Consider the following 26,697-nt stretch of genomic DNA (forward strand, 5'->3'; position numbering starts at 1 on the left):
ATATTACCATTCGTCCTTATGAAATTGGGGGTTAAATTAATATATTATAGCGAGCGAGCAAACCAACAAGAAGAATATGAAGAATAACATAACCACGAAGATAATGCATCTATACTGAGCCAGCCCCTTTTCACACAATTTTTTTTTTATTCTTTATCAATTTATGACACAAATGTGTGACAATAAAGACGATTTATCTTTTTTTTTTCTTTTTTTTTCCCTTTTCAATAAGGCGTAAACGTCCCCATATCTGGGATTTATTTTCTATTTGACCTGCATTTTGCCAAGCAAAACCTTTATTAATTTTTATGCAAAGCATAGGCGTGTATTTTGTCTATTATTTCCTGGCAGTGTATTTTTAGACCTTTGTTTTTTTTAATAAAATGTTACCTTCCGCCATGATGAGACTGAGGTCAAGGCCATATTTCAAATTAATGGGAGACTGCAAAACTGACCCTACTCCAGCTGGTAAAAGTCCAGCAGAAAAAGATTGCGATTAAACAATCATTGAAATAAAAATAACTATATTAAAAACAGTTTGAGCGGTAGGATAAACCAATTTATTTTTTGCGCCGGGAACTATAAAAGTGTAGTGTCAAATGATTTTGGCACGAAATGAAAACATACCTCGATGTATTGGTATTTGCCGTGGAATAAAACGTGAACTCTATTCAATTTCGTTAAAATTCCGCTCGGCAAAAGGGGAGGCGTTAAAAAGAAAATTTATTAACCCTCGTGCACAAATGCTTTATTGAGGAGATTGATTAAGAGTGCGCTAGCCGGTAGCATGAAGTCGTGCGTAAGCGTGGCTAAAATAACGTGCAAATATTTAGATTTTCTTATACATAGCATACTTTGCTGTTTTTTTGTACTGGAGTAATGTTTTTTGGTCTGGTGGCAGGCTTTTGCCGGTTCTAGTTACCACATACTGACAAAGACTAGCCGCTAAGCGATATAGTGTTCCGGTGCGATCGCGTATAAATATCGATTAGGGGTATGACTACATAACAGGTTAGCCCGCTATCATCTTAGACTGCATCATCACTTACCAGGTGAGATTGCATTTAAGAGCTAACTTGTAGTCGAATAAAAAAATATATAAATAACATAATAACATACCTAAGTTATTTAAACCAAACCAAACCATCTATCCCATTCCACAAATTCTCCTTCTTCTTAGTCGTGCACTCTTGGTAGAGTGGTCGTGGCTGCTTAGATGAATTTCATGGCGCTAGGCGTCATTGGATTGCACGGCTTCCCGCGCGAGTCTTCTCCACTTTTGGCGGTTGGTAGCGTGTCGAAAACATTCTACCACAGTTGTCTGGGTCAGCGATTTCACCGTATCTATCACGAGTAGGTGACCGCCCTCTTGCCCTTTTTCCTTTAACCTGTCCTTGCACCACCAATCGTTCAATCAACCCCTCATTCCTTGAGATGTGGCCAAAAAAGTTGAATATGCGTAACTGCACCGTAGACGAAAGTCGTTCCTTGATATTCAATTCTTTTAAAATGGAATTGTTGGTGCGGAATGCAGTCCAAGGGATCTTTAAAAAGCGTCTCCAGCACCACATACCTAGGGCATCGATTTATCGGCGGTCTTGTAGTCTAAGTGACCAGGTCTCCGCTCCGTATAAAAATATTGGAAAGACAAGGCACCTCATGAGTCGAATCTTAGTGGTTTTGGTTATTCTCTTATTCTCTTTCCATATCTTATTAAGCTTCTCCACTGCAGACCTTGTTATTCCACACATTACAAGTTTCCTTTTATATTATTTCGAATTTTAAGCTTTTTTTTCAAAAAATAAGTTTTTCTTTAATATTGTATAAATTTATTTTCTGTTGTACGTGCATCCCTGACTTATAAGTCTATTTATTCATAATATTAACGAACATAATATAGTTATGGCAAATTTTGGTGAACTCTAAAAACATAGTATTTTCATACAAACTTTCAACCCCTGATTCACCCCTTTAGGGATAGATTTGGATAAAATATTTTATAACTGATGTATCGTAAAACCTATTTTCTAAATGTCAGGTTTGTAGACTTAAAAATAACAAAGTTAGTGCAGCAGATACATGCCATGATACATTGCCCCTATTTTACCAATCCTAAAAAGTGATATCTAAAAAAACGTTGATATATGTATTTTTTATTTATAATTAGTAACCTGAATGCGAATTATGACCTCGTTTACTACAAAACATAGGACTTTCATAACAACGCCCTTTTACCACTTTTTTTTTTAAGGGCTTTTACAGAACAGCTGCATGTCAGCCCTATTGTAACCTAATAAACATTAACTTTATATTTTATCAGCAAATAATCTAGACAAGTGGCACGCCTCGATGAAGTATGGTCTCCCTAATAGGTTATGAAACACGCCAACGTGCAACTTGTTTAGATTTAAAGATGCAATTAACTGGTTCCTAACTACGTCATAACGAGCACATTCCATCAGCAAATGATGCACATCATCTGTTACACCACATGTGTCACAGTTGGGAGAGGGTGTCTTTCCCATAAGAAATCCAAATTTGTTAGATGGAATGTGTCCCGATCTTAGCCTATGTGCGAAAACAACATATTTTCTTTCAGCCGTGTATAAGTACTCCAAGGTACATGAGGAGGCTCACATTGAAGTGTTTTATACCATATCCCTTTTTCTAAACATATTCTATCAAAGTATTCTTTCCATTCTATCTGACATAATTGCCTATATTTCGGTAGCAATTCAGAATAATTTACCATAACCTTAGTATATTTACCTTTCTTGGATGCATGTATGGCCAACAAGTCAGTCAATATAAATAACATAATATAATTAATAATATAATTAACATACATTAACATACATACATAATATAATTAACATACATTTTTTGGATATCAACATTAAAATGTTGATATCCAAAAAAACGTTAATATAAGTATTTTTTATTTATAATTACTAACCTAAATGCTAATTTCGGTGTCTCTAACCTCGAAAACAAAGGACTTTCATACAAAGTTCCTTATCTGTCACCTACTTCTTTGAAAGAACGTACCATTTAAATTTCTAGTTTGTAGGCTGCATAATTCCTGAGATTTCGTGAAAAATCAGTCAGTGTCACCGTTCGCTCTTACATATTATATAAATTTAAAAAGAACTTAAAAACATAAGGTTTTGCTCGAAAAATTGGCTTATCTAAGGTTAGGTACGTTAGATAGATCAATTAAAAAAAAAAACTATCCTCTTAAATCAATGAGGTTCTTGCATTGGGATAAAAAATAAATAAATATGAAATGTACCTCCCAAGCTAAAGCTAACGGTTTGCTTTCAAGTTATCTGAATAAACGTAAGTATATTTAGAAAAAGGCTGAGCCAAACTAAGTCGACTAGATACTCGTCGAATGTTTAAAGTATACGTAAATAAAGAGCTTTGCATGTTGAAACTATCTAATAAATTCAAATTCAAATTCATTTATTTCAAGTAGGCCTACTTTATAAGCACTTTTGAAACGTCAAGTATGCATGTTTGTGTGACTCTACCACCGGTTCGGAAAGCAGATTCTACCGAGAAGAGCCGGCAAGAAACTCAGTAGTTGCTCTTTTCCAACATCAACATTTACAATCATTAATAAATTAAATTCTCGTGTCACAGAGTCTGTAACAAAACTCCTTTGAAACGGCTTGATAGATTCTAATGAAATTTGTCTACATATTCATTAGGTCTGAGAATAGGAGGTAAATTATTTTAATGGCCATAAGTGATAAAAGCGATCAACTCCACAACTTTTTATTTTATTTCTTTATTTAGCATCACAATATATTTTTAAAAATTCAAAACGAATACGGAAGAAGTCGTGGGCAACAGGTAGTACATATATCAAAATGCACTCACTTTTCATAATGCGCTAAAAGATGTATAACTTCAAAAAACAGTTTTGGAATTTTGAAATGAAATCCGTTCGCACTCTAAATCTAGTAACCGCATTACAAATTTCAAATATCTTTTGCTATCCGCTTCTGTAATTAAAATAGTTAAAATATATTATTTTTCAATAGCCATAAAACGAAGAAGCAGTATTTATAACTATTCCAAATGAGTCCGTATCATCATTATAATAATAGTCTCATATTAAAAACATCTATGTCGGACGGACAAAGTCACACAACAGGGGTTATTTTTACTATTTTATTTTATTTTTTTCTCCAGAACAAGGTAGCAAGTGCAATCTAATAAGTGTCAATGCAGTCTATCAACTGCTACAAAATCCTTACCCCTATTTAATTTCTACGTGGTATCGTACCAGAAAGCCAAATCGCTTCGCGGTACATCTTTGTCGGTCTCTCCTACAAGACCAGACCAGGAAGTATTTTAAAAGTAGTTAATTTCTAAAGTACCCCTGCTGGGGCTGGAACCCTGACCTTCCATTATAAGACAACCCTCACCAACTCCAGGGAGTTCGTAAATTTTAAACGTAATGGAACCAAAAACATACATTTTAAGATTAACTTTAAAAGCGTCAAATCCACAGAGGTATTCGAAACGTGTTTTAATCAAAAGGCTATTTTATTTTGCTGGATAACGCACTCGAGCCAATTAATTATTAATTTGTACACGGAGGCAGAAATTATAATGAAAAATTGTGCTAAACAATTTTAATAAAGGCGCACCATAACTGAAATTAGCGTTTAACATGGCAACACATAAAATGTTTCAATAATGCGACAATCAAGCTGTCTAGACCGTAGCTGTCTAGAATAATAAGTTAAAAAATATGAAATCCATATAATAAACCTCTGCCGCGCAACTATTTACAATCATCATCGTCAGCCATTAACATATTAGCCCATTAAACACTAGCCCATTAGCCATTAGCCCATTAGCCACTAGCCCATTAGCCCATTAGCCATTAGCCCATTAGCCATTAGCCATTAGCCCATTAGCCCGTTTAACGGCCCATTTGATTGGCGCAGTGGGCAGCAACCCTGCTTTCTGTGGGTTACACCGTAGGCATGCCAGTGAACCTTCCTGCAACGAGCTAACCCGTGTCCATCGACCTGATGCATAGATATTCAACCTTATGAGCCTGTAATAACGCCTGCAACCACACCTTTCAGGCCAGAACACAGCATTGCAAAAATGCTGATTTGCAGCAGTAGTATGGTGGTAGTACTTCCCCGGACGAGCTCTATCACAGAAAGCTCTACTTCTACTAAAGCTACTACAGTAAAAGGATGAGAATACCAAAAACTGCTTTAATATCGACCCATAAGTCTTCAGGAAAATATTAACCAGTGTTTTATTGCAGCACCGAGTTGAAACGACTCACGTAAATCGCGCATGGTTTGTTTTTCTCATCCGTCCGCTAAACCGCCGTCTTTGACAGAGCGTTTACTTAATACGGCCATTTCCTTGGTCCCGCCGATCTATCTTTGGCTTAACTAAATCCCGCTAATACATTATTTTTATAATACCCACCACTCCTATTGCGACACGTACCGTGATCCTTATGAACTGCGAACGCGGTGTTTGCTTATTTATATGTGCCATTTTTACATGACAACATTTTTGTGCGCAGTCGATACTAACAGTTTCACCCCTTTTTCTTTGGCGTGGTGAAAAGCTTTATTGCTACCTACCAAGGGTCGGCCCTTGGGCAAGAGGTTATGTGGGACTCCCCCCTCTAATACCCAAACTAAAACCACCACGGCATTTCCCGTGGCTTTGTTATACGCGGGAACAACAGCTTCACCCCTTCATTACTTTTAATAACAGTGGTTATAAGAATTAATATGATTATTATTTGACCACCCGTCATAATTGGTCTTCTAATGTTCATTGTTAGATTAGGTTAGGTTAAAGGTTTGGCTTTTCTCAAAAAAAAAAACACCCCCGATAATGACACAATCTATTGGTCTTAGCGTGATGATATATATCCTATAGCCTTCCTCGATAAATGGGCTATCCTACACTGAAAGACTTCTTAAATCGGACCCGTAGTTCCTGAGCTCATCGCGTTCAAGTAAACGAACAAACTCAGCCTCAGCAATATATAAAATGTTGTACGGTATGTACCAAAATATTATACGGTCCTTCAGGAGTTCCAACCCGATAAAAGCTAACATAGATTATTTATTTATAGATTTTTCACATATTGAACATATAGAAAAACCGTCTAAAAGAATAAATATCACTGAAAAGACGGCTTGGTCGCGGTTCCATAAATATCTCGAATTATGTCATTAACCATTCGTCCAAATTTATGCAGTAAAATGGAAAAGTCTTCTGTTCACTTATTTTAAGAATTCATAATTTTTGATAATATGACCAATATACATGACCTAACGATTATTATGTTTTTAATATAAAAAAACTTTTTTTACTAAAATATGTTTACTATCTTGGACTTTTTTGAAGGGAACTCAAACATATGATTGAGTTCTATAGAAAAGTTAAGTTAAGTTAGATGAGAGATTTACATCTCTCATCGTTAATATATATAATAATATTTTTTCTTTATTATGGTGAAATCGCAAAAAGCACAAAAAATTAAACATTAAACATTCATAATTAAAAATTAAGAATAAATAAATTCGGTAGGGGGTAACTCGGCGGCCGATTGGCACAGTGGGCAGTGAACATGATTTCTGAGTCCAAGGTTGTAGGTTCGATTCCCACAGCTGGAGAATTGGAGTTTATCTGTATATTATAAGTATTTATGTATAAAACTCTTGGCTGTTTTTTTTTCTGTATTATATAATTTATTGCGTGCAATAAAAATTTTCTTCTTCTTTTTCCTAAATGAAAAAACTCCTGCAAATTGCAACCTTCCGATAAATTCATTATTGCATGTAGCGTCAAATCCTGTGCTCTAATCCGAGCGAGTGGCACTTTAGCTTGCCTTTAAGCTGTACCTTCGTCTTAATTGAATCCGTAGTCCTTCCAATGTGTTCGATAACGACCTTAATGGCTAAGAGCAGTTTACCTATTCCTTCTGTTAGATATGTATATTTACTGCAGAATCTAGTTCGCACTACTTTTGTAACAAAATCTTTAGAAAGGTCTGATGTAAAAGTACTATTAATATTAGACGAGTTAAGAAAAGGAATGCCATGAATGCCATATATGTGAGAATGTTACGGTGAACCTACCAGATTTTTTAAGAAACGTCAGAGAATAAACAAACCACGATTTCACCAGATGATATTAAATCTAAAATGAAAACGCAATTACCTTTTAGAAATATGGCAGTTTATTCAAAATTCAAAATAATTCAAAATTCATTATTTTTAGTAGGCCGAATATAAGCACTTTTGAAAAGTATTTGTAGTGTCTCTACAACTGGTTCGGAAGGCGGATTCTACCGAGAAGAAGCAAGCAAGAAACTAAGCAGGTGCTCTTTTCCATCATCAACAATTTACATTTTAACATTCATTTTTCTATCTTGTGAGAGACGAAAGCGGGGCCGGATGCTTCCAAGCAACCTTATCATTGAGAAATTCATCAATTGTATAGTAACCTCGCTGTAATAAATGTGTTTTCTTATATTATCATATTCTTTTAACTTATGCATTGGTAGGTCCAAAATTATGACAGATAATTATATTGACGGATGAAAGAATATTTAGTCCTACTTATTAAAATGAGTGTTAGTGGTTGTTCACCTGGCTGATACCTACGCTACGCCATAAACATGTTGTGACGTCACTGCAATATTCATTAATATAGAATTGCTTTAAAAGTACTATTTGGCTTTATATAATTCGTAATAATACTTATCTAAATATTTAATGCTTTCCAAATAGAAAAATAACAATATATTTTAAGAAATAACTTACCGGAAACTAATTTTGTAAAATATTATTATTGGTTCGTTTTGTTGTCAACATTGTAAACGGTACCTGAGCCGTATAAAAATAGAAGCATTACCTTCTCTAGCACCCATTCTGTATCAAGTAGTTGTAGGGGGAATCTCTGCTCGATTATATGTCAAATGTAAAAAGCGGAAAAATATAATTATTCGAAGTCCTATCCCCACGTTCTCCAACATGAGATTTAGTAAATAAATTCCAGGTATCAAATGAGAGGTAATTTTCAGGTCTCAGCCAAAAGATTTCCTCTTTCGAGCAAACACAATACACTATGAACTAGGCATTTTAAAGTAGGCGCCCGTTTACCGAATATTCCCAGTTTTAATTAAAATCGACTCGACGTGCGTTATTTGCGCACTTGACGTTTTGACGCGCCACGTACGTCGCAACTATGTGAATAGGTTACGAACTTTATTAAAGTTTGCTACAGCCAGCTTAATACCAACTGTTTATGATAGTAAATTTACTGTTAAATACTGCAGTGCCGCCATCCATGTGTTGCTTTCGTGAAATAGAGTCAGTACTCTATACTCTTACTTCGAGTTTTGCAATCGAAAGGTGGTGCTGGAATATCGCTCATCGTAAGACTATAACGTTGTAGTACAAAGGACTGAATTTTGCTCATTAGAAGGTTTAAGGAGGTTCTATGTCCGAGTTAATGTATTTTTTTTAATGAAATTGATTTATTTGAATTAATATGTGAGAAACATGTCTTAACGGAACAAAAAGTTGCAACATATCCAGTCAGGCAACTCCAACATAAAAATTTGGTCCATTTATAAAACATTAAGTTAAATAATCTAGTTCTGAGGTTTAAAGTGCATAAATTCATTTTTAATGTTTTTATCCCTGAAATTAAACCCTGGTTTATTTTAACACTATTCCAAATTTTAGTCAAATTAGTTTCGTAGTTCTTGTTCTTTTTTTTTATTCCACTACAAGTTAGCCCTTGACTGCAATCTCACCTGGTGGTAAGGGATGATGCAGTCTAAGAGGATAACGGGCTAACCCGTTAACCTGGAGTATGGCAGTTTTATTAAAACCATACTCTTAATCGGTTTCTACGTGGATATTGTATCGGAACTCTAAATCGCTTAGCGACACGTAGGTAGGGTAGCTAGCCACGCCAAAGCCTAAATTCCCAAATTGCCCCTGCTGGGAATCGAAACCGGGACCTCCCAATTAAATTCACGCGCTCGCCATAGCGCCAGTGATGTCGTTGTCTGTTGTAAAACTTGTTTTTTTTTTGGCCTACAATATAGGGTATTGACCCCGAAAAACAAAAAACAATCAAATCTTTTTAGCTATTTTAAATTAATTAATCTGATATGATTTAAAGTGCCTATGAGATAACATAAGAAGATTTTATATTTTAAGTAAGTTCTATAATATAATTATGATAAATTTATTAATTTTCCAATAAATAAGAATAAAATGTATAAAAGATAGTAGTATCTTTTATACATACATTTTATAGTTATAAAAAAAGATAAAAATATATAAACCTAAAATATATGTATTATAAATATTGATTTAATTATGTGTAGTATTACAATTTATAACCATGTGGTATCTTTGATATTTTTTTTTTTTATTTAGGGCCTAAATAAAAAATAGATTTAAAATAATGACTGATTTGAAACTCCTGTTTATTTCAATTTATCTCTTGATATGTAGAAGCATTTTTCAAATAGTTCATCTGGCAGTTTTAATTTAAATCGACTGAGCATACTATATTTGCGCAGTTGGCGTTTTGACGCATCGGGAACGCCGAAACGGAACTATGTAAATAGGCGCCCAAGTTTACTAAGTTCCACCACATTGTGCATACATTTTTAATCATTCCTGGATATTCCTCGTATTGTATAACTTCCTGTCTGTTGCTAAACGGCGACACCGCGGCTACAGATCAGCAACGGTGAGAAACCCTGCATTGTGAGATAGTGACAAATCAAAGTTATTTGCGACATTTTTAGCCATGCGTGTTAATTCTCCATCAACAGTTTCACTTTACCAAATGGTACTTTTCAAATTAAATGCTCAATCTACTTTGAAAAATACCCATATGGGTGTGCCTATAATATTTGTCAGAGCTCTTGATTTGTTCTGATCTGATCATGGCACTCTGGAGATCCATCATTCATCCATTCTTTTAAAATAAAAAAAATATTTCTTAAAAGGTCTGTGAGTAATCGGGTGACAGACAAAAAATAAGATACAAAAATATTTTTTCTTTTTGAAGTCGGCTAAAAAGAACACCATGGTAAGTTTCAGTCTCCGTTTATTTTTAAATTCCACTACTAGTTAGTCCTCGACTGCAATCTCACCTAGTCGTAAATGTTGATGCAGTCTAAGCTGTTAGGGGTATAGCAGTAGTTTTGATCCCATACCCCTAACCTTCTTGGACCGGAGCGCGTTTTAAGTTGAAAACTTGAGAAAACGATTATCTGAGCCCCTAGTTATAACTCATCAAGTTAACAAACCTATCTTAAGAGTAAAGTAAATCTGGTAAAGCATACTGTTAACTTTTGAGCGTCCATATAACTATAGCCTAACTTTAATGTGACGTTAGTTTACATTAAAACTTGGTTTAAAACTACAGATTCTCGCTACAATGAATAATTTTATTAAAATTGCCTCCTACGTGTCTATTTGAATAAAGTTTTAACTTCGACTTTTGATCTTTAAGTATTTCCATATAAATATTATTACGAATATACAACTGACATCTTCAAATCATTTGTTTTGTATGGAAATGATGAATTGGCAACCAATCACAAAAAAAAAAAAAATACTGTAGGTCTAAGGTACTTCTCACACACGCACGGTTTATACTGCGTTGGCGTATAGCCTTTCGGAGTAACAAAGCTGAGCTCGGAACTTGTAACTTTGGCCACGCATACTTTTCTTGAAAGTCTTCATCCATTTACAGAAAAAAAACACCTTCGAAATCATTTCGGTGATTCCCGGTATATCAATAGGTTTATCAATTTAAACGGTCAGTTCAGACGTTTACATGATTTCAAATTTTGGTAGTAACTTCTAAAAACCCTACTTACTCGATTAAAAACTGGAAATTAATTCAAAATCATAAACAGAAACTTCCATTTCATTTATTTGTATAAAAATATATATATATATATAGTTGATCGCACACTGCCGCAAGTTCTGCAAAAAGCCGCAGGCTCTTGGTCTTTTTGCATAAAAGCCGCAAGTGGCATTTTGAGGCAAACAGTCAATGCGTTTTTATTATATACAGTCATCTGTCATTAAGGCACGACGGCACCTCAGATTCAAGTACTGACTGTACTGAAAAATACGTAGCTGGTTTTGCAGCAGTGTGCGATAAAATAATTTGATTACTATCTATAGTATATTATCATCATTAATACATTTATCCATATAATATTGTTTAATATTCTACATATAATATTAGTATCTAGTAACTAAGATCACAATACCGTTTCTAAGAGAGTTACTCGTGTTCCATATCTTTAGTTTTAAAGCTTGCATTAATTTTCTAAGCAGTTAAAATCTTTACAGGCTAAGTTTATTAGGTACCATATCTATGGTACGTAGTATTCTAACTATGCAACATTTTAGTCAAGAGTATTAAATTTAATCATTGAATAATCAACAAAATAATTCATAATTAAATTGATAAAACTTCAGTTTTTCCTTTTTTTATTAACATTTCACTGTAATCAGTTTATTACGAATACAAGTTTCGAAATTATTGTAAGGTCTGAGGTACACCAAATCAGTTGGGACTTTAATCGATTTGCTAAAGGTAACAGTAAGTTGAATTTTATTTAGTGACTTAAACATTGCACAGCATTGGTGCATTGGTAATAAAGCACTTTAAATATCGATATTATTAAAAGTAGTAAACCGTTGTAATAAAATATAATTTCAACGAATGCATTTTATTTTCTATCCATTCAAGAATTCAGCCAAGCTCGTTAAATATATTTATTCAAAAAAAAAGTAGTTTACCGAATGCATGTAATTTCCTTTCCATTGAAGCGTTCTATTTCATTAAACCCTCACATATATAAAACAAAAAAAAACGCATAATATTAACATAACATAGGAGTATTTCCTTTTTCTGACGTTAGTCTAATTTATAGGGTCCTTTGCAGAATCGGTTTTAACCATAACTGCAAATAATTCCCTCCTAATTTACCCAGCAGACGTGAAAAAAGGTCAATCTACCTTAATGCGAGGTTATTAATAGATATCGTATTTATTTCGGTTCTTTAGTGACTAGCGAGATCTTCCCCAGGGGCCGCTTCTTATTTTTATCTCGGAGTAATTTCTTCTCATATCCGTACACTGAGTAGTACGGCAGGGGTAGTACCGTTGAGGAAACTGGCATGAGATCTGAAATAGAAATGAAATATATTAATCACCATTGATTTCTAACAAATTTCTTAAGTATTAGGTTTGGTTGGTCCAGTGGTTACCAAGCGCATCTGTGGATCATGGGGTCTGATTCCGATTCCCCGCTTAGGCAAGTATTACGAGGTACTGAATTTTTAATACAGCCCGAAGTTGGAGAGTAGGCGTTTTTTTACAGCCCACTCCAATCGGATCAGCTTTATGGGTCAATGCTCCAAATTCTTTCTCTCATATTATGTGAGAAGCGGCTAATTTAAAAAAAAACTGACGCAGGCCTTTACTTACTTGGACGCTAATATACGCTATACGAAATCAAAACTACAAGCGAAACGGAAATGATATTAAACAATCACAAAGACGTACATACAACAAAAATAATCTGTCAACAACCAAATTTATAGCGCCAAAGTGTTGAATTTTGCCAAACGGAAATATTTTCCGCCCTCTGTAAACCTTATTTCCGAAACAGTATGCAGTTCGCAAGTTGCACAAAGTTGCGCAGTAAAAACACGCGCGAACGGATGCAACTTCGAAACAACAATATTCAATTAACCTAAGCTGCAACGGTCGGTGTTTTGCTAAAAACTTTAGCAACTCAACGCTCAATAGTAGCTGTTTCAAACGTTTGAATCGTTTTAGTTTTATCTCGTGCGCTATCAAATAATTAAGACTTAAGCGTTAAACGCACAGGAGGCGGATGGTGTGGGGGGTCGGAAATTTTCAGCTTTTATCTAATAACAGAAATTATAATACTTGCTTAAAGCAGAATTATTTGAAAATGCAATTTATATTCTCTATCTAGGACGTATCTGAAAATAATTATTATAGATCCGAAAGAATACGTCAGAAGCTTGAAACACGTATAGGACGCGTGCGTTGTGAGGGTTATAGTTAGAACTTTGATTTTTTTGGGTCAAAAAAAATCCTTATTATATTGACATAACATAGAATGTGCAAAACAATTTGTAGGTAAATACTACATGTTATTTCTCAGTTAAATAAAAAACAACAACAAATGCCGATTAATTATTGAACATAACATAACAGTTTTTAAAGGCTGTGGGACCGATTGCCACAACTGGAAAATGTTTGCGTAATGAACATGAATATTTTTCAGTGCTGTTTATATTGTGTATATGAGTATTTATGTATAATATTCATAAAAATATTCATCAGTCATCTTTTTACCCATAACACAAGCTAAGCTTACTTTGGGACTAGATGGCGATGCGTGTATTGTCGTAGTATATTTATTTATTTTATCGCCTATTCGTTGACGGGTTATACATTTTATACGTCTCAAATTGTATTACAATAAAAATTAGTCGGAAAATCAGGCAGACTAACTGGTTTATTTTATTCCAAGAAAATATCTAACTTCCATGGAAAATACACGCATCAGAAAATACAGGTATCAACTAATATAATATTCAATCTGGAATAGCAAACAGTTTTCTAAGCGACAGGTTGTCTGACTGCTATTGGTATGGAGTTGCATAAACACACTTGACCGTGGCCCTTTGCGCAAGGCCAGGCGAACGGTAAAGCGTAAATAACTACGCGCCGACCGTCGTTTGTGTTTTTGTATCATGAACATGGTACAATTGGAGAAAACTTTGAAGTGAATACCTTTTGTCTACCATCCTGGTACAGCGTTTAGCGCTGTGGTCTTATAAATAGAAAGTCTTAAGTTCGATCCGAAGAACAACAGAAATGGAAACATTTCTTGTCATAACTAGCTTCATTTCCAATCAACAATTCCAATTGAAAACAATCTCTTCTCAAAACAAATAAAAATGATATAACTTTAAGAACATGTTATGAGATAAATAGCTTCTGTCCTCGACTTCATCTGCGAGGGTCTAAAGCTTCGCTCGTTAACAATTTTAAACACTACCACGTGAACTTTTTGAGAGGTCGGTATAGAGAGTACATGTCCTTTTCTATAGCATACCAAATTTCAAAGTTGTCTGGCCTTGGCTCGTAAACAATTTTTAATTTTCTTTTGAGAATTTTTTAAGGAATCAAAATAAAAGGTAGCATATTTTCTTTTCCATGTCAAAGACTACATGAATGCCAAATTTCATCCAAATCCGTTCAGCAGTTTTTGCGTGATTGAGTAACAAACATTCCCACTTTCACATTTATAATATTAGTAGGATATTAGTAGAATAACGGGACGACTTAATCTTCTCTCTCCTTTTAAATAGATTTGGCTAGCGTTAGCCCGCAGGTTGTTAAGTTTATGAAAAATCACCGCAGGACTGTTTATTCTCCCGGGCCAAAATTATAGCTGGACCTTTGGCTTTTCTAGGGAGTTCCAAACACTACACACAATATAGAACGGCACATCCAGCGTCTCTCTGCGACTCGTTTGATGTCATCTGTCTACCACGGCTCTACCGACATTGCTAAAAGTATTGCATGTCTATTAAGCTCCAGTATGCAAAATATCTCTTTTCAAAACTTTATTAATATCGTATTCGCAAGCCGTATAAGATATACAAGATCATTTTGGTATATGCCGCGGAAACTCTACCCCCTCGTATCATAATCATCATCATCATCATCATATCAACCCATTACCAGCCCACCATAGGGCATAGGTCTCCTCCGACATTGAGAAGGGTTTAGACCGTAGTTCACCAGGCTGGCCCAGTGCAGATTGGTGGACTCCACACGTCTTTGAGAACATTTTGGAGAACTGTCTTGCAGGTTTTCCTTCACCGTTGAAGCATGTTTTATTTTAATTGCTTATAACGCACATAACTTGGAATGGTTAGAGGTTCGTGCTGGGATTCGAACTCGGCCCCGCGAAAGTGAAGACGAAGCCCTATCCACTGGACTATCACCGCTATAGAAAGTTTATGTCTGTCTCCAGTATGCGAGCTATCTATAATAAGTTAACGAAATAAGTTTAAAATATGTTACTAGTACAAGTTTGTTGGGAGAGTGGCCATTGTTCCTTGTAAGAATGTTACATCTTTTAGCAGTACTGACAACACTGAGTTATGTTGACTTGAAAGCTCGAGATAGACCGGGAGTACACCTGAGTGAACTGTAAAAGCGCACGTATCGACGCGGCCTCAAGTATAGATGTGAAAACTTAGTGCCGAAACACACTAGCGTATCTGAGCCGATTTATCGGTAATAGATTTAGAAAAATCGGCCGTTGTCATACAACATCTTTCGCACAATATATCGGTGTGATAAATGTTGAATAGCGCAGGCTACATATAAATAAACTTTCTAACCTAAGGCCGTGTGTTCGATTCCCACAACTGGAAAATGTCTGTTTGATAAACATGAACGATTTAAGTTTCTGGGTGTAGATATGTATATTATAAGTACTTATGTATATTATTCATAAAAATATTCTTACCTTTGGGGCTAGATGGCGATGTGTGTATTGTCGTAGTATATTTACTTATTATTAAATTGGAAAAGTTGTACGCAGGCATAGCCACGGGATAGCCATAGTATGCCTGTTAACCAAGAAGCGGCCGAAGCGCGTCATGTTCAAGTTACGTCGGCGCAGCAAATTCCGGAGGCTAGCTTTGAATCGTCATGCGATATCTTTTTTACCCCGCTTCCTATGGGAATTGAGGCTAGAGAGCTCGTGCCGAAAATCGTCCGAGCATAGTTAATAAGTTTAGTTTTAATATAATATTTATGAATGTTATTCTTAGACTAATAAATGTATATTAGTCTTAAAATATTTTTATTCTGCACCCTGCTGCGATCCTAAATATAAGTTGTCCCTTCGTTTAATTAAATAAACCCGTTACTGAGTATAGCAACATTTTGTCGAGCGACATTTCGCTTGTGTGATTTATAAGTGGAAGCTCTATGTATAGTAAAGATATACTCGTATACCAACCTATATCTATATCTCAGTACTCTTCTCAGGAGCTTCCACTGGGAATTCTACGCGTCTTGTTCTAGCAAAATAGAGTGAAAGTTTTGCCGTGCCGTCTTTAATACTCTTGTCCGGGTTTTAAAATCATCTTCATCCCATTACCGGCCTAAAACAGGCCAGGTCTCTTCCCCCAAGAATAATATGGGTGCATCGGATGTAGCAAACGAAGACGCGTGGCTTGGTATGTAAGTCCTTGTAAAAGGATCATAAGATGCACTTTTATTACACAAAATGGATGTTCCGCTTTACAGTGTTTCCAATCTTGAATTTTTATATTTTAGACTACTAATTACCGACTTATTTATGTTTTAACATTAGGATTTACAGGTGGTGTGACGGCAACAATGGGTTTAGGCCAAAGTATACCAAACTGGCTAAGTGCGGGTTGGTGTAATTCACACACCTTTGAGAACATTTTGGAGCGCTTTCGGGCAAGCAGATTTCCTAACGATAGTTTCCTTCACCGTTATAGAAAGTGATAGTTTAAAAAGCACATAACTTCGAAAAGTAAGAGGTCTCTACTGGGATTTGAACTCGGTCTCTACAAAAATTAAGCTGAAAAAACTAGGCTCGGTCTTTAAATATTAATAGGATTTTCGGAATTAATAGTATCCTGTGTCATTCTAGTTAAATAAATAAACTACGACAAGACATACTTCGCCATCTAGTCCCAAAGTAATTGAGCTTGTGTTACTAAAATGACTAATTAATATTTCTATGAATAATATATATAAATACTAATGATATACATAAACATAATAAGCACCCAGACACTGAAAAACCTTCGTGTTCATCATACAAACATTTTCTAGTTGTGGGAATCGAACCCACGGCCTTGGACTCAGGAAGCAGGGTCGCTGCTCACTGCGCTAATCGGCCGTCAAAATAGCCTTATATATGAGGAGATAAGTAGGACAGTGATTTAGACCTATCCCATAGGAAACATGCTTATGTCATGCTATAAAGCTTATGGCACTCTCGGGTCACTGGCACTGCAAAACAGAAGGACAAACGAACACACTTTCACATTTTTATTAATAAGTAAGGCCATACTAAATGATTTGTTGTAAAGATGAGAGGCAACGCCCGTACAAAGTACCTACACATAAAGTCACTTGTTAAGGTCGAAAATGATGTCATTATAATACCTTCGAATGAAAGGTGAATCATAAAGATAAAACAAAGTCGTAGTTGTTTTATTTTTTAAATCGCTGCTTGCGCCTCGCTTTTTTCATCCTCTGAAAAAAGGGTCATATCCATTTTTTCTCACCGGGTGGTAAGCAATGATAGGTAGCAGAGTAAGCGGTATAAGATGTTAGCGGGCTAAATGTAAGGGGACGGTAGTCATGTTAAACAAAACCCCCTATCAAGATTCCACGCGGTATCGTTCCGGGACGCAAAACCGCGTGGCAGCACGTTTTAATTTTTAGGATGGTAACTAGCTACGGCTGACGCTTGTCACCAGGCCAGACTAAAAATTCTGAAATTATAAATGGCAAAATCGTCCCTGCCAGTGATTGATAGTATAAGACCACATCGATTACCAATACGCTAGGGAGTTCGTGTTTCGGTGGCAATTCCGCGTGGAAGCCATTCTTCCCCAGTGTCATCTTTTAAGCCCTGTCTCTCACTGTCACTGCGACAAACTGTCTATGAGTGACGTAAAGGCTCAGGTCTATTGTCTTGGCTTTAGGTCGCTAAGCGAGTCATGTCCCCTGCTTTATTTGCGGGAAGGCTGCTGTCTAGTCTGGAGGTTTCATCGCAACATCAACACCGCCACCCGTACCTGCACGTTGCTGCATCGGGGGGATGATAGGAAGCATCCCCGTATTAATGGACATTACACAAGGGCTTGACTGACCAACAAATACCATAATACCAAAATACCATGGACGTATTCGTACGGCCTGCAATACCGAGTGGAGGCGTATTCTAAAGTGGTGGACGTCCTAATGTCTATGTATGACGTCATTTCTTTTCATTCTGTACTAAGTTAATTTTTTCCATTTTTTACAAAATCAACAAAAAGACCCGTGCGAATAAATAGAGCTCTTTATCATTACTGTAGTACGCCACAGGCCACGGTCTACTCAAAAGACGGATTTAGGCCGTAGGTGGACCAAGCTGGCAATGTGCGGAATTTTCTCTAAGAACTCACGGTTTGCTCACGATGTTTTCCTTCACCTTTAAAACAGGAGATATTTTAATTGCTTGAACTAAAAACTAACATAATTTTTCAAAATTTAGAGGTGTGTGCCCGGAATCGAACTTGGTCCCCCGAAAGGGACGCTAAAGCCCTAAGTACTAAGCTATCATGAAAAACATAATGGAGAACTGGCATGCAGGTTTCCTCACGATCTTTTCTTTCACCGTAGAAGCAAGTGATATTTTAATGGCTTAAAACGCACATAACTGAGAAATAGGTGCTAGCTGGGATTCGAACTCGGCCCCCCAAAAGTGAAGCCGATGATACAACCACCGAGCTATCAGCGCTTTAAAAAATAATGCTTCATACAGTTTTAAGGTATCGTATTTGTATGGAAAACGTACCGTTCAATATTCCGTAGGATACGTATCTATATACGTAAACGTGATACAATTTGTTAGCTCGAACGCGACATTTTTATCTATCACGTGGTCGCAGCAGCGCCGGGTCGGATCAAATAAGTTACGCGCAATTGAAATAATCGTCGGCGCTCGCGTTTTGTTCCAGTAATAGTCCCCGTTTGTTTATGGATCACCGCGGGTGAGATTTATTCTGTAGTCGCTACACTCAATTATAGGTTAGTATGCAAATCGTGTATTTACGTAGATGGACTACGATTTGCTGCAGTTACCTAAAGTAGGGTGTTAGGCAGTCCGTTCAAAATTTTAAAGCATCTGTTGGAAAGATGGACGTAGGAGAACCACCGTGGTACATTCTATCGCTTGGTCCGAACGTAATGGCTTCTCAAATTATGTGGAAAGCTCCAGTGGCGTGCACAGAGGGTAAGCACAGGGTATGCAGATAATATTTAATGAAGAAAATCTCTATAAAGTTATAAAAAACTTAAGGATAGGTTTTTCAGTGTCTGGGTGCTTATTATGTAGTGTTCGCAGAGCCTTCAATAAGGCCTTCTTTTGGTGTGTTTGCATGTTCACCTAAAACATTTTAAAGGCAAAGAGATTTTTTTTCATAGCTGTTTGTTAACTCAATAGTAGTTTTGTTTAAAATAAATTACAAAGTTAGTTAATCTGTGATACCTTTTTTATGCGTAAACATCCCCGAAAAATCTACATACTGATTGAAATGAGAACCAACTTAAAAAATTCAACCTTTCGTTTATAAACCTTTTGGTGCTACAAGGCCACACAGCAGTACTTTAAATAAAAAATAATATATATTTTAAGCTATACCAATTGAAACTTATTAATATTCGAAAGTGCAGCTTGACCACTTGTCGTTACTCTTTCAAGGCAAAGTGTAGAAGTATATTATCACGGTTTAACTTTCATACAGTAAGGCATATAACTCTATAAAGATACAGAGAGAAACGTTGGCTTTTTGTCGTCGTTGTACAACACCGACTAAGTGATTGTGTCTCCTAAATACTATTAACAAAAGAATATATACAGAAAAAATAGTGTTTCGTTGCGGTATAATCACAATTAAGTCTAGGTACTAAGTTCAACCAATTGTTTCAAAAGTGCGGCCAACATTTTTCTTTTGAATGATATATTTAAATGCTTCCTTAATTTTTTAAGAATACCTTATTTTAAGAATATATTAGTCATGAATCGCGAAGAGGTACGCTTTGAATACAATTCGTAGACATTATATCTACCTAGTAAAAAAAATTATTAGAGACGTGTTTTATTGAAACAGCGCTCAAGCACAGCCTATGTTTTACGCATTAATAATATTTTTTTTATGCTTCACACCCTACCTTTCTTAAAATCAAATACTCAGATAAAGGTAGCGCTGGGGCTTTATAACACATTTTACACGCTATCATTGTTACCGCTTCGTCACAAGGCCCTGTTGTTTCTCTGAGTATTTCATTGCCCAGCTGTATAATTCCTCAACTGTAGTATGCATTCAATATATTTATAAGAATAAATTAATGAACTTGTTTACCTCCCTCCGATACTGTAGGTATTGACGGTATTTTATAACGCATTAAATAATATTAGATTATATATGATTTAACCAGTCTCGGCCAAAGCCTATATGATAATTGATAAACAAATCATAACGAAATCATACGCATAACCAAAGGTTTATAAATAATTTCGGGCTTTAATTTTAATGTCATAGAGTTTGAGACCCAGGTTTGAGAACCAAACGATTAGGTATCGGACTTAACACCTGCTTTTGCCAGAGATTGTCATTATTATACTCTAAAAAACTAAAACAAACGTACCTACTATTAAAAACCTTAGTACCCAGGTACTAAGGTTTTGTGTCATCCAGGATGACATCCAAACGCATACCGAAAAATTCATTACAATCGGGTCAGCCGTAGGAGTTCAATGACATACACATGCACACAAGAAATATATATATAAAGATTAAATGAGGGGACGCCTGCCATTGCCAGACGGGTGATCAGTCCTCTGTAAGGACCATGCCACCATGTTTGAGACACAGAGTACGACAACATTCCCCTCTAAAACCTACCAATCTCTTTGGTGAACCTAACGATATCTCCTATAGAGAGGTTTGCTAGGTCTTCATCACTTATTATATGCTTACCTTGTAGTTCCCATCTTACCAGCGCGTATATAGGTATATTTAAAAATTGTTCGTTTAAAGGTATTTGTTGTATAGGTAGATATATAGTACTACTCTAATAGTAGTAGGTATTGCTGTCTATCTACTTTTAAGAGAAACTAGTTTTTGCCTGCAACTTCATCCTCCTCTCCTTATATTTCGGTATAAACCGTTTCAAATCGGTGAAAACCGTTTCAAACAGGATAAAAAATATATTTCATTCGTTTCCAGTATGCGAGCCATTTCTATGTAACATAAACGTCAGTACCAGTTTAACTGTGAGACTATGCATAGGTAACAAAGGCTGTATTTTTAAATCTTCCGGGAATGTTACTTCGGTACTTTTCCGACATAAAAAGTATCCTACGCCCATCTAGTATCCAGGATGGAAGTATGCCTTTCTTCTAGATCGGTACTTCATATACCAAAACTTTAGTAACTAACTAACAAACAAACAGACACAATTTCGAATATTTGCATATATTAGTATGAATGAATGAATGAATACACTTTTATTGTACACCAAAGAAACAAAAAGTAGTTACAAAGATATAAATACAAATCAAGAGAGTACAATTTGGTGGCCTTATCGCTACATAGCGATAAGGCCACCAAATTGTATTGCGATAGTAGTAGGTATTGATGTCTTATTGATTAAAAATTTCCCCTACAGCACGATTAATAATGCATTAATTTATTCTATGTAATCTGAAAAATGTATTAAGCGGCTTTGGAGATTATTAATACACACGCACACATTTAATATATGTGTGCCCTACGCCCGATCAGAATGCAAAATTCAAATTCTAAATTCTAAATATTCTTTTCGATTTTCATGATATCATTTGCCCACCTAGTTCGGGGTCGTTAATCCAGCATCTAACTTGTTCCTTGCGTCATTTATAAAGCAACAAACAACATAAATACAAACAATATAATATCAAGCTAAAATACTTAACCTTAACTTACTGACTGTATTTTCTCTCATGAAACACTAGCTTTTGCCCGCTACTTCGACCTACTTTATTTCTGGGATTAATAGTGTTAATTTCAGATTATATTCCGTTATTTTCAGTATTATGTTTTCCGTGAAAGAGGTTACTCTTTGTGTTGTGTTGTAGTGGATAGTAGAATGGCTGGATGGAGGGATGTTTGTTAAAACATCCCTCCATCCAGCCATCCTTCCGCATTTATAATAATAGTAGGATATATGCTTCATAATTTGCCTATAACAGTCCACTGCCGGACTAAAGGCCTCTCCTAAGGGTGATTTTGCCCACCACGCTGAGCAGACGGGTTGCGGATCACATTAGATGGTACTAATAGCACAGAGGACGCTGCTGCCTACCCTTTCTCCCTTATATTCCCATAGTCGCCTCGTACGACACCCGCGGCAAGAAGTGAGGTGGCCACTGTATTCTGATCTGCATCACCGAACTGAACAGAACTAATGTATATCATCATCATCATCATCATCATCATCATCATCATCATCATGTCAACCAATCGACGACCACTGCTGGACATAGGGCTTTTGTAGGGAGTTCCACAATACACGGTCCTAGGCCGCTTGCCTCCAGCGACTCCCAGCGACTCGCCTGATGTCATCTGTCCACCTCGTTGGGGGCCGATCTACGCTGCGTTTACCAGTGCGGGGTCACCATTCCAGCAACTTAAGAGATCCCAACGTCCATCGGTTCTCCGAGCTATGTGCCCTGCCCATTGCCACTTCAGCTTCGCGACTCGCTGAGCTATGTCGGAAACTCTCGTTCTTGTACGAATCTCCTCATTTCTGATTTGATCACGTAGAGATACTCCAAGCATACCTCTCTCCATCACCCGCTGAGTGACTCTGAGCCTTCTTATGAGGCCCATAGTTAGCAGCCATGTATGTATATGTTAACTTATAACTATCAAGGCATATACTGAGCATGCCGAGTAAGGCTCAAATTAGGTAAATCCAAAGGTTTATCAATAAGTAAGTGAAGTTGTAAGTAAATATTCATGCTCTGATAATATTCCAGATATCTCGATAGTAAATGTTGCAATAAAATCCGTGAGATACCGCGTGCAAGGCCGAGTAAGCCATGCGTTTCCTTCCAAGTTGCACAGACACCTGTTTCTATATATGGTTTACCGAAATATATAGATTTTATACTATACACCAAACCTGAACTATACATTATGATATTACTGAGAGAAACTACATTATTTTTGTTCTTTTTTAGATATATATTTCTTTTCTAGTTTTATATTTCATTCATATATTTGTGTAATGTTTAAATGTTATTTATTGCACCACCTACCTCTTTTTTATGTTTTTTGCCTGGAAGAAATCGCTATGTAGCGATAAGGCCACCAAATTGTACTCTCTTGCTGTATGTTTATATCTCTGTAACTACTTTTTTTTCTTTGGTGTACAAGAAAAGTGAATTCATTCATTCATTCATTACTAAAGAAAGGAGCTGTGCGATCGATATATAAACTTAGATCACGCGAATCCCTACGTGCCAAATTTAAAGAAACTAATTATACTTACAGTATTCTTCGCAATATATTTATAATAATATAATCTTTATTAAACAAAATATAAGTAATTATAAACAAAAAGTCGATATAAACAGTCGATTTACCAAGAATTAACCAAGAATTAATAAAGTTTTATCAATGAATGAATTCATCTATAAACCACAGAGTAAAATCACAATGCAAGAACAACGAAGCAGTAAGGTAGAAGATAAAAAGCGGCGGCCTTATCGCTTTAGCCCACTACCATCTTAGACTGCATCACCACATACCACCTGGCCTAGGGTTGTATGTGGTGTAGTGAAATAAAAACTGGTGCCCCACACTGCGCTAGTTGAATATTATAGCCAGTGCACAGTTTACCGGCCACGTACCGACTCGTTGAAATATTGCTTGAACATTCCCGTAGGTTATGTGGACGGAGGTATTACGGATCCAGGTGCGATACTAATAACATTATGTGGGGGAAATATACTGCATGTATATTGTATGCGTCCTTAAGTGGTCGCTAAGTGCTATACAGAACGAGGCCAGCCGGAGTTGAAAAGGTTAAGTGGGAATTCTTGAAGTAACTATGCTAATATGTGACTTCTCGAAATTCTAACAATGGTTTTGTTTTATTTAAACTGCAGTGGTTTTTATTTTTAAAATGTTCAAATTTAAAAAAAAAATTATAACATTGTAACCTGACTGATGGACAACTAGATGGATAAGGCTGAAAACTTGGATTGTTGAAAAATTTATTTATCCAAGTTTTTCGGATTTTTGAAAATCGAACGTAATGCGTCCTTAAAATTAGCTATTTAAATTTTGAATGAAATAGAAATTACTTTTATACGAAAACTAACTATTGCATTGATAGAGTGCTTGTTTTCGTTCACTTAAAAGTTAAGAGAGAACATTATAGAAATAGAAAATATTTTTTAGAAAAATTCAGTACAATAAATCTTTGGAGTCCTGACCCCTAAAATATAAAATCCCGTATCTTAGGGGCCATTATGCGTGAACATCGAAATAACATGTAGTATGTTTCATCGATGTTCCATCATAATTTTCTATAAAATATATTAACAGATCAAATTGCGAAATTTATTGATTTATCTGTTCGTTAAGTTCGGTGTCCGTATATAACTTGAAGGTTTTATTTAAGCAGTTATTAAAAAAAATACTATATTTAAAATATATTTTACCTCATGCAATATAAAATAGCACCCTATAAGGAACGTAAAATAATGTAAATAAATAATACGTAAAACAAATTGAACATTGTATTACATTTTTACGATTGTAAATGGTACAACATTGAAATCACAGACCAATCTATGTCCCCAAATAGTGCACTCTGTTTTCGCCGTTTTATTTATTACAACAAAAATATCTCACCGGGCTTCAAAACATTATCGGAGTCCCGCCGGTACAACATCCCGCTGGTGCACGCGAAAAAATAACCGAACAACACAAAAAACAGGCAAAAATTCATTCTTCAAATGGCACGTATATACCAGGATCACAGAACCCGACAGCGGATATATTTCAACCTGTATTTATTTGACACTCTTCCGTGTCGTGGCGGCGAGCGTACGCGAGTAGACTCGAATAAAGTATCCAACGTATCGGTGACATTCTAGATACGGCCGGCTGGCGGTGCGAGATCGAAAATCTAATATGAATACGCTTTTGGTAAATACGCTCTAGTACCGTTCCAGATCAGACATTCTCGTAAATAATGCCAGACATGTGCCTAATAAAATTGAGGCGCCGTTGCATTTTCCATGTGAGGTTCCTGGAATTGTATTCTTCGGAAGTGACTTCAGTTCGAGTTCCCTCGAACTAGGATGGTGTAGGTACTGCTCTTTACACATGTTTTGTGTCCATTCAAATAAATGCAAATATTTATCACTGAAATAGTGAATCGATTTGTATTTGAGAGCTCTTAACAAATCAGCAAGGTAGAGTTCTCGGTACGTGAGATTCCTAACCAATAAAATACCCTAGATTATTGTTTAATACATTTCCTGACTCCAGTATTTCCTAAGCAAGTGCCGGTGTATACTTTGTATGACACCCGTTGGATTTTTTCTGGCTGTAACCAATCCCTGACTTCGATAGCCACGTTTGTCACTTACATAGCACAACAAGCGAAATGTTGTTTTACTATTAAATATTATTATCGTCTCAAGAAAGAGTTGAAAGTGAAAAAGATGAGGATGACGTAGAAGGTTGGTCAAGTAGGTTTTTGAGATGATCCGTTATCCGTAGGATATCCCTTTACCCTTACTTTATTACTAGTTACTAATATTACTAGTATAATAATAACATATTATATATTAATATTGGAAATGCGAAAGTATATTAGTATGTTTGTTTGTCCCTACTTTACACCAGTCAGTTTGTTTTTACACGCTTTATTATTAGCTTAAACTGTATGTACGTTTATGACTGACTCCTTTGGACTTGACTTTGACCCCCCTTCAAAAGGTTTGATTACGTTATAACTTTGTAGATATATTGAGTTGACAATTACATTTATCAATTTGCAATATGCAATGTAATTTGCATAATTTTCATTTATAGTCGATAAGGCATGAATGCTGTTAATTTTAAATTCCAGCCTTTATCTTAAGCCGATTTCTCTAACATTAACAAATTTGATGGTGAATAGAAAACTGTTTAATATTGCTATAATAAAAATAGTAGTTTAAGAAAAACTAAAAACCACGCTTTTATAAATAAGCTAAACTAAGAGGTAGAAATTATTTTGGTTTTTTATACCAAGCGTGTTTTTTATTGAACTATTAATTTATTTGGCGTAGAAAAAGGGAAGTTAGTTGAAAGTACAGACAGTAGCATAGGCTACTTTTTGTACAAAAAAAAACAAACGGTTCCCACGGGATTCTGTAAAAACCATAATAGATGAAGACGTGGGACACAGCTAGTAGGAAATATTATGATTTGAATAAAAATAGTGAGCACTTGGATTTTACACTTTTCAACGCCTATATTATAACTTCTCGTATATTATATTAAGAGTTACAACATCAATTATTTTATAACATTAAAATACTGATATCTTCGAAGTTCTATTTATAAAAAAATATCACTGTATTCAAATATAGAAGAGAGCAACGCAATCGATTCCAAATATTTATTATTGAATGTTACCACTGTATATTAAATGTTCGATACAACGAAAATGTTTGTCCTCCTCCAAACGTGAAGCTAAGTAGGGTGACTAG

The 26,697-nt window shown here is 35.7% G+C and overlaps 1 protein-coding gene across 1 annotated transcript; it reads right to left on the minus strand.

The window, feature by feature from the left end:
• Positions 1-10,959: 10,959 nt before the first annotated feature.
• Positions 10,960-25,072, minus strand: LOC120623807. The gene is made up of 2 exons (XM_039890056.1): positions 24,845-25,072; positions 10,960-12,245 (listed from the first exon to the last, which is right to left on the minus strand). The coding sequence occupies exons 1-2, from the start codon at positions 24,939-24,941 to the stop codon at positions 12,109-12,111; spliced, it is 234 nt and encodes a 77-aa protein (XP_039745990.1). The 5' UTR covers positions 24,942-25,072; the 3' UTR covers positions 10,960-12,108.
• Positions 25,073-26,697: the final 1,625 nt, after the last annotated feature.

The sequence above is a fragment of the Pararge aegeria genome, chromosome 5 (assembly GCF_905163445.1).
Source record: "Pararge aegeria chromosome 5, ilParAegt1.1, whole genome shotgun sequence".
Lineage (NCBI taxonomy): Eukaryota > Metazoa > Arthropoda > Insecta > Lepidoptera > Nymphalidae > Pararge > Pararge aegeria.

What these genes read in the sequence shown, in the direction of transcription:
- LOC120623807 (XM_039890056.1), bottom strand. Translation starts at nt 24,941, where the DNA reads ATGAATTTTTGCCTGTTTTTTGTGTTGTTCGGTTATTTTTTCGCGTGC. An exon ending in CGATAATGTTTTGAAGCCCG is followed by an intron (nt 12,246 to 24,844) that starts GTGAGATATTTT and finishes TTTCTATTTCAG; the next exon opens with ATCTCATGCCAGTTTCCTCA.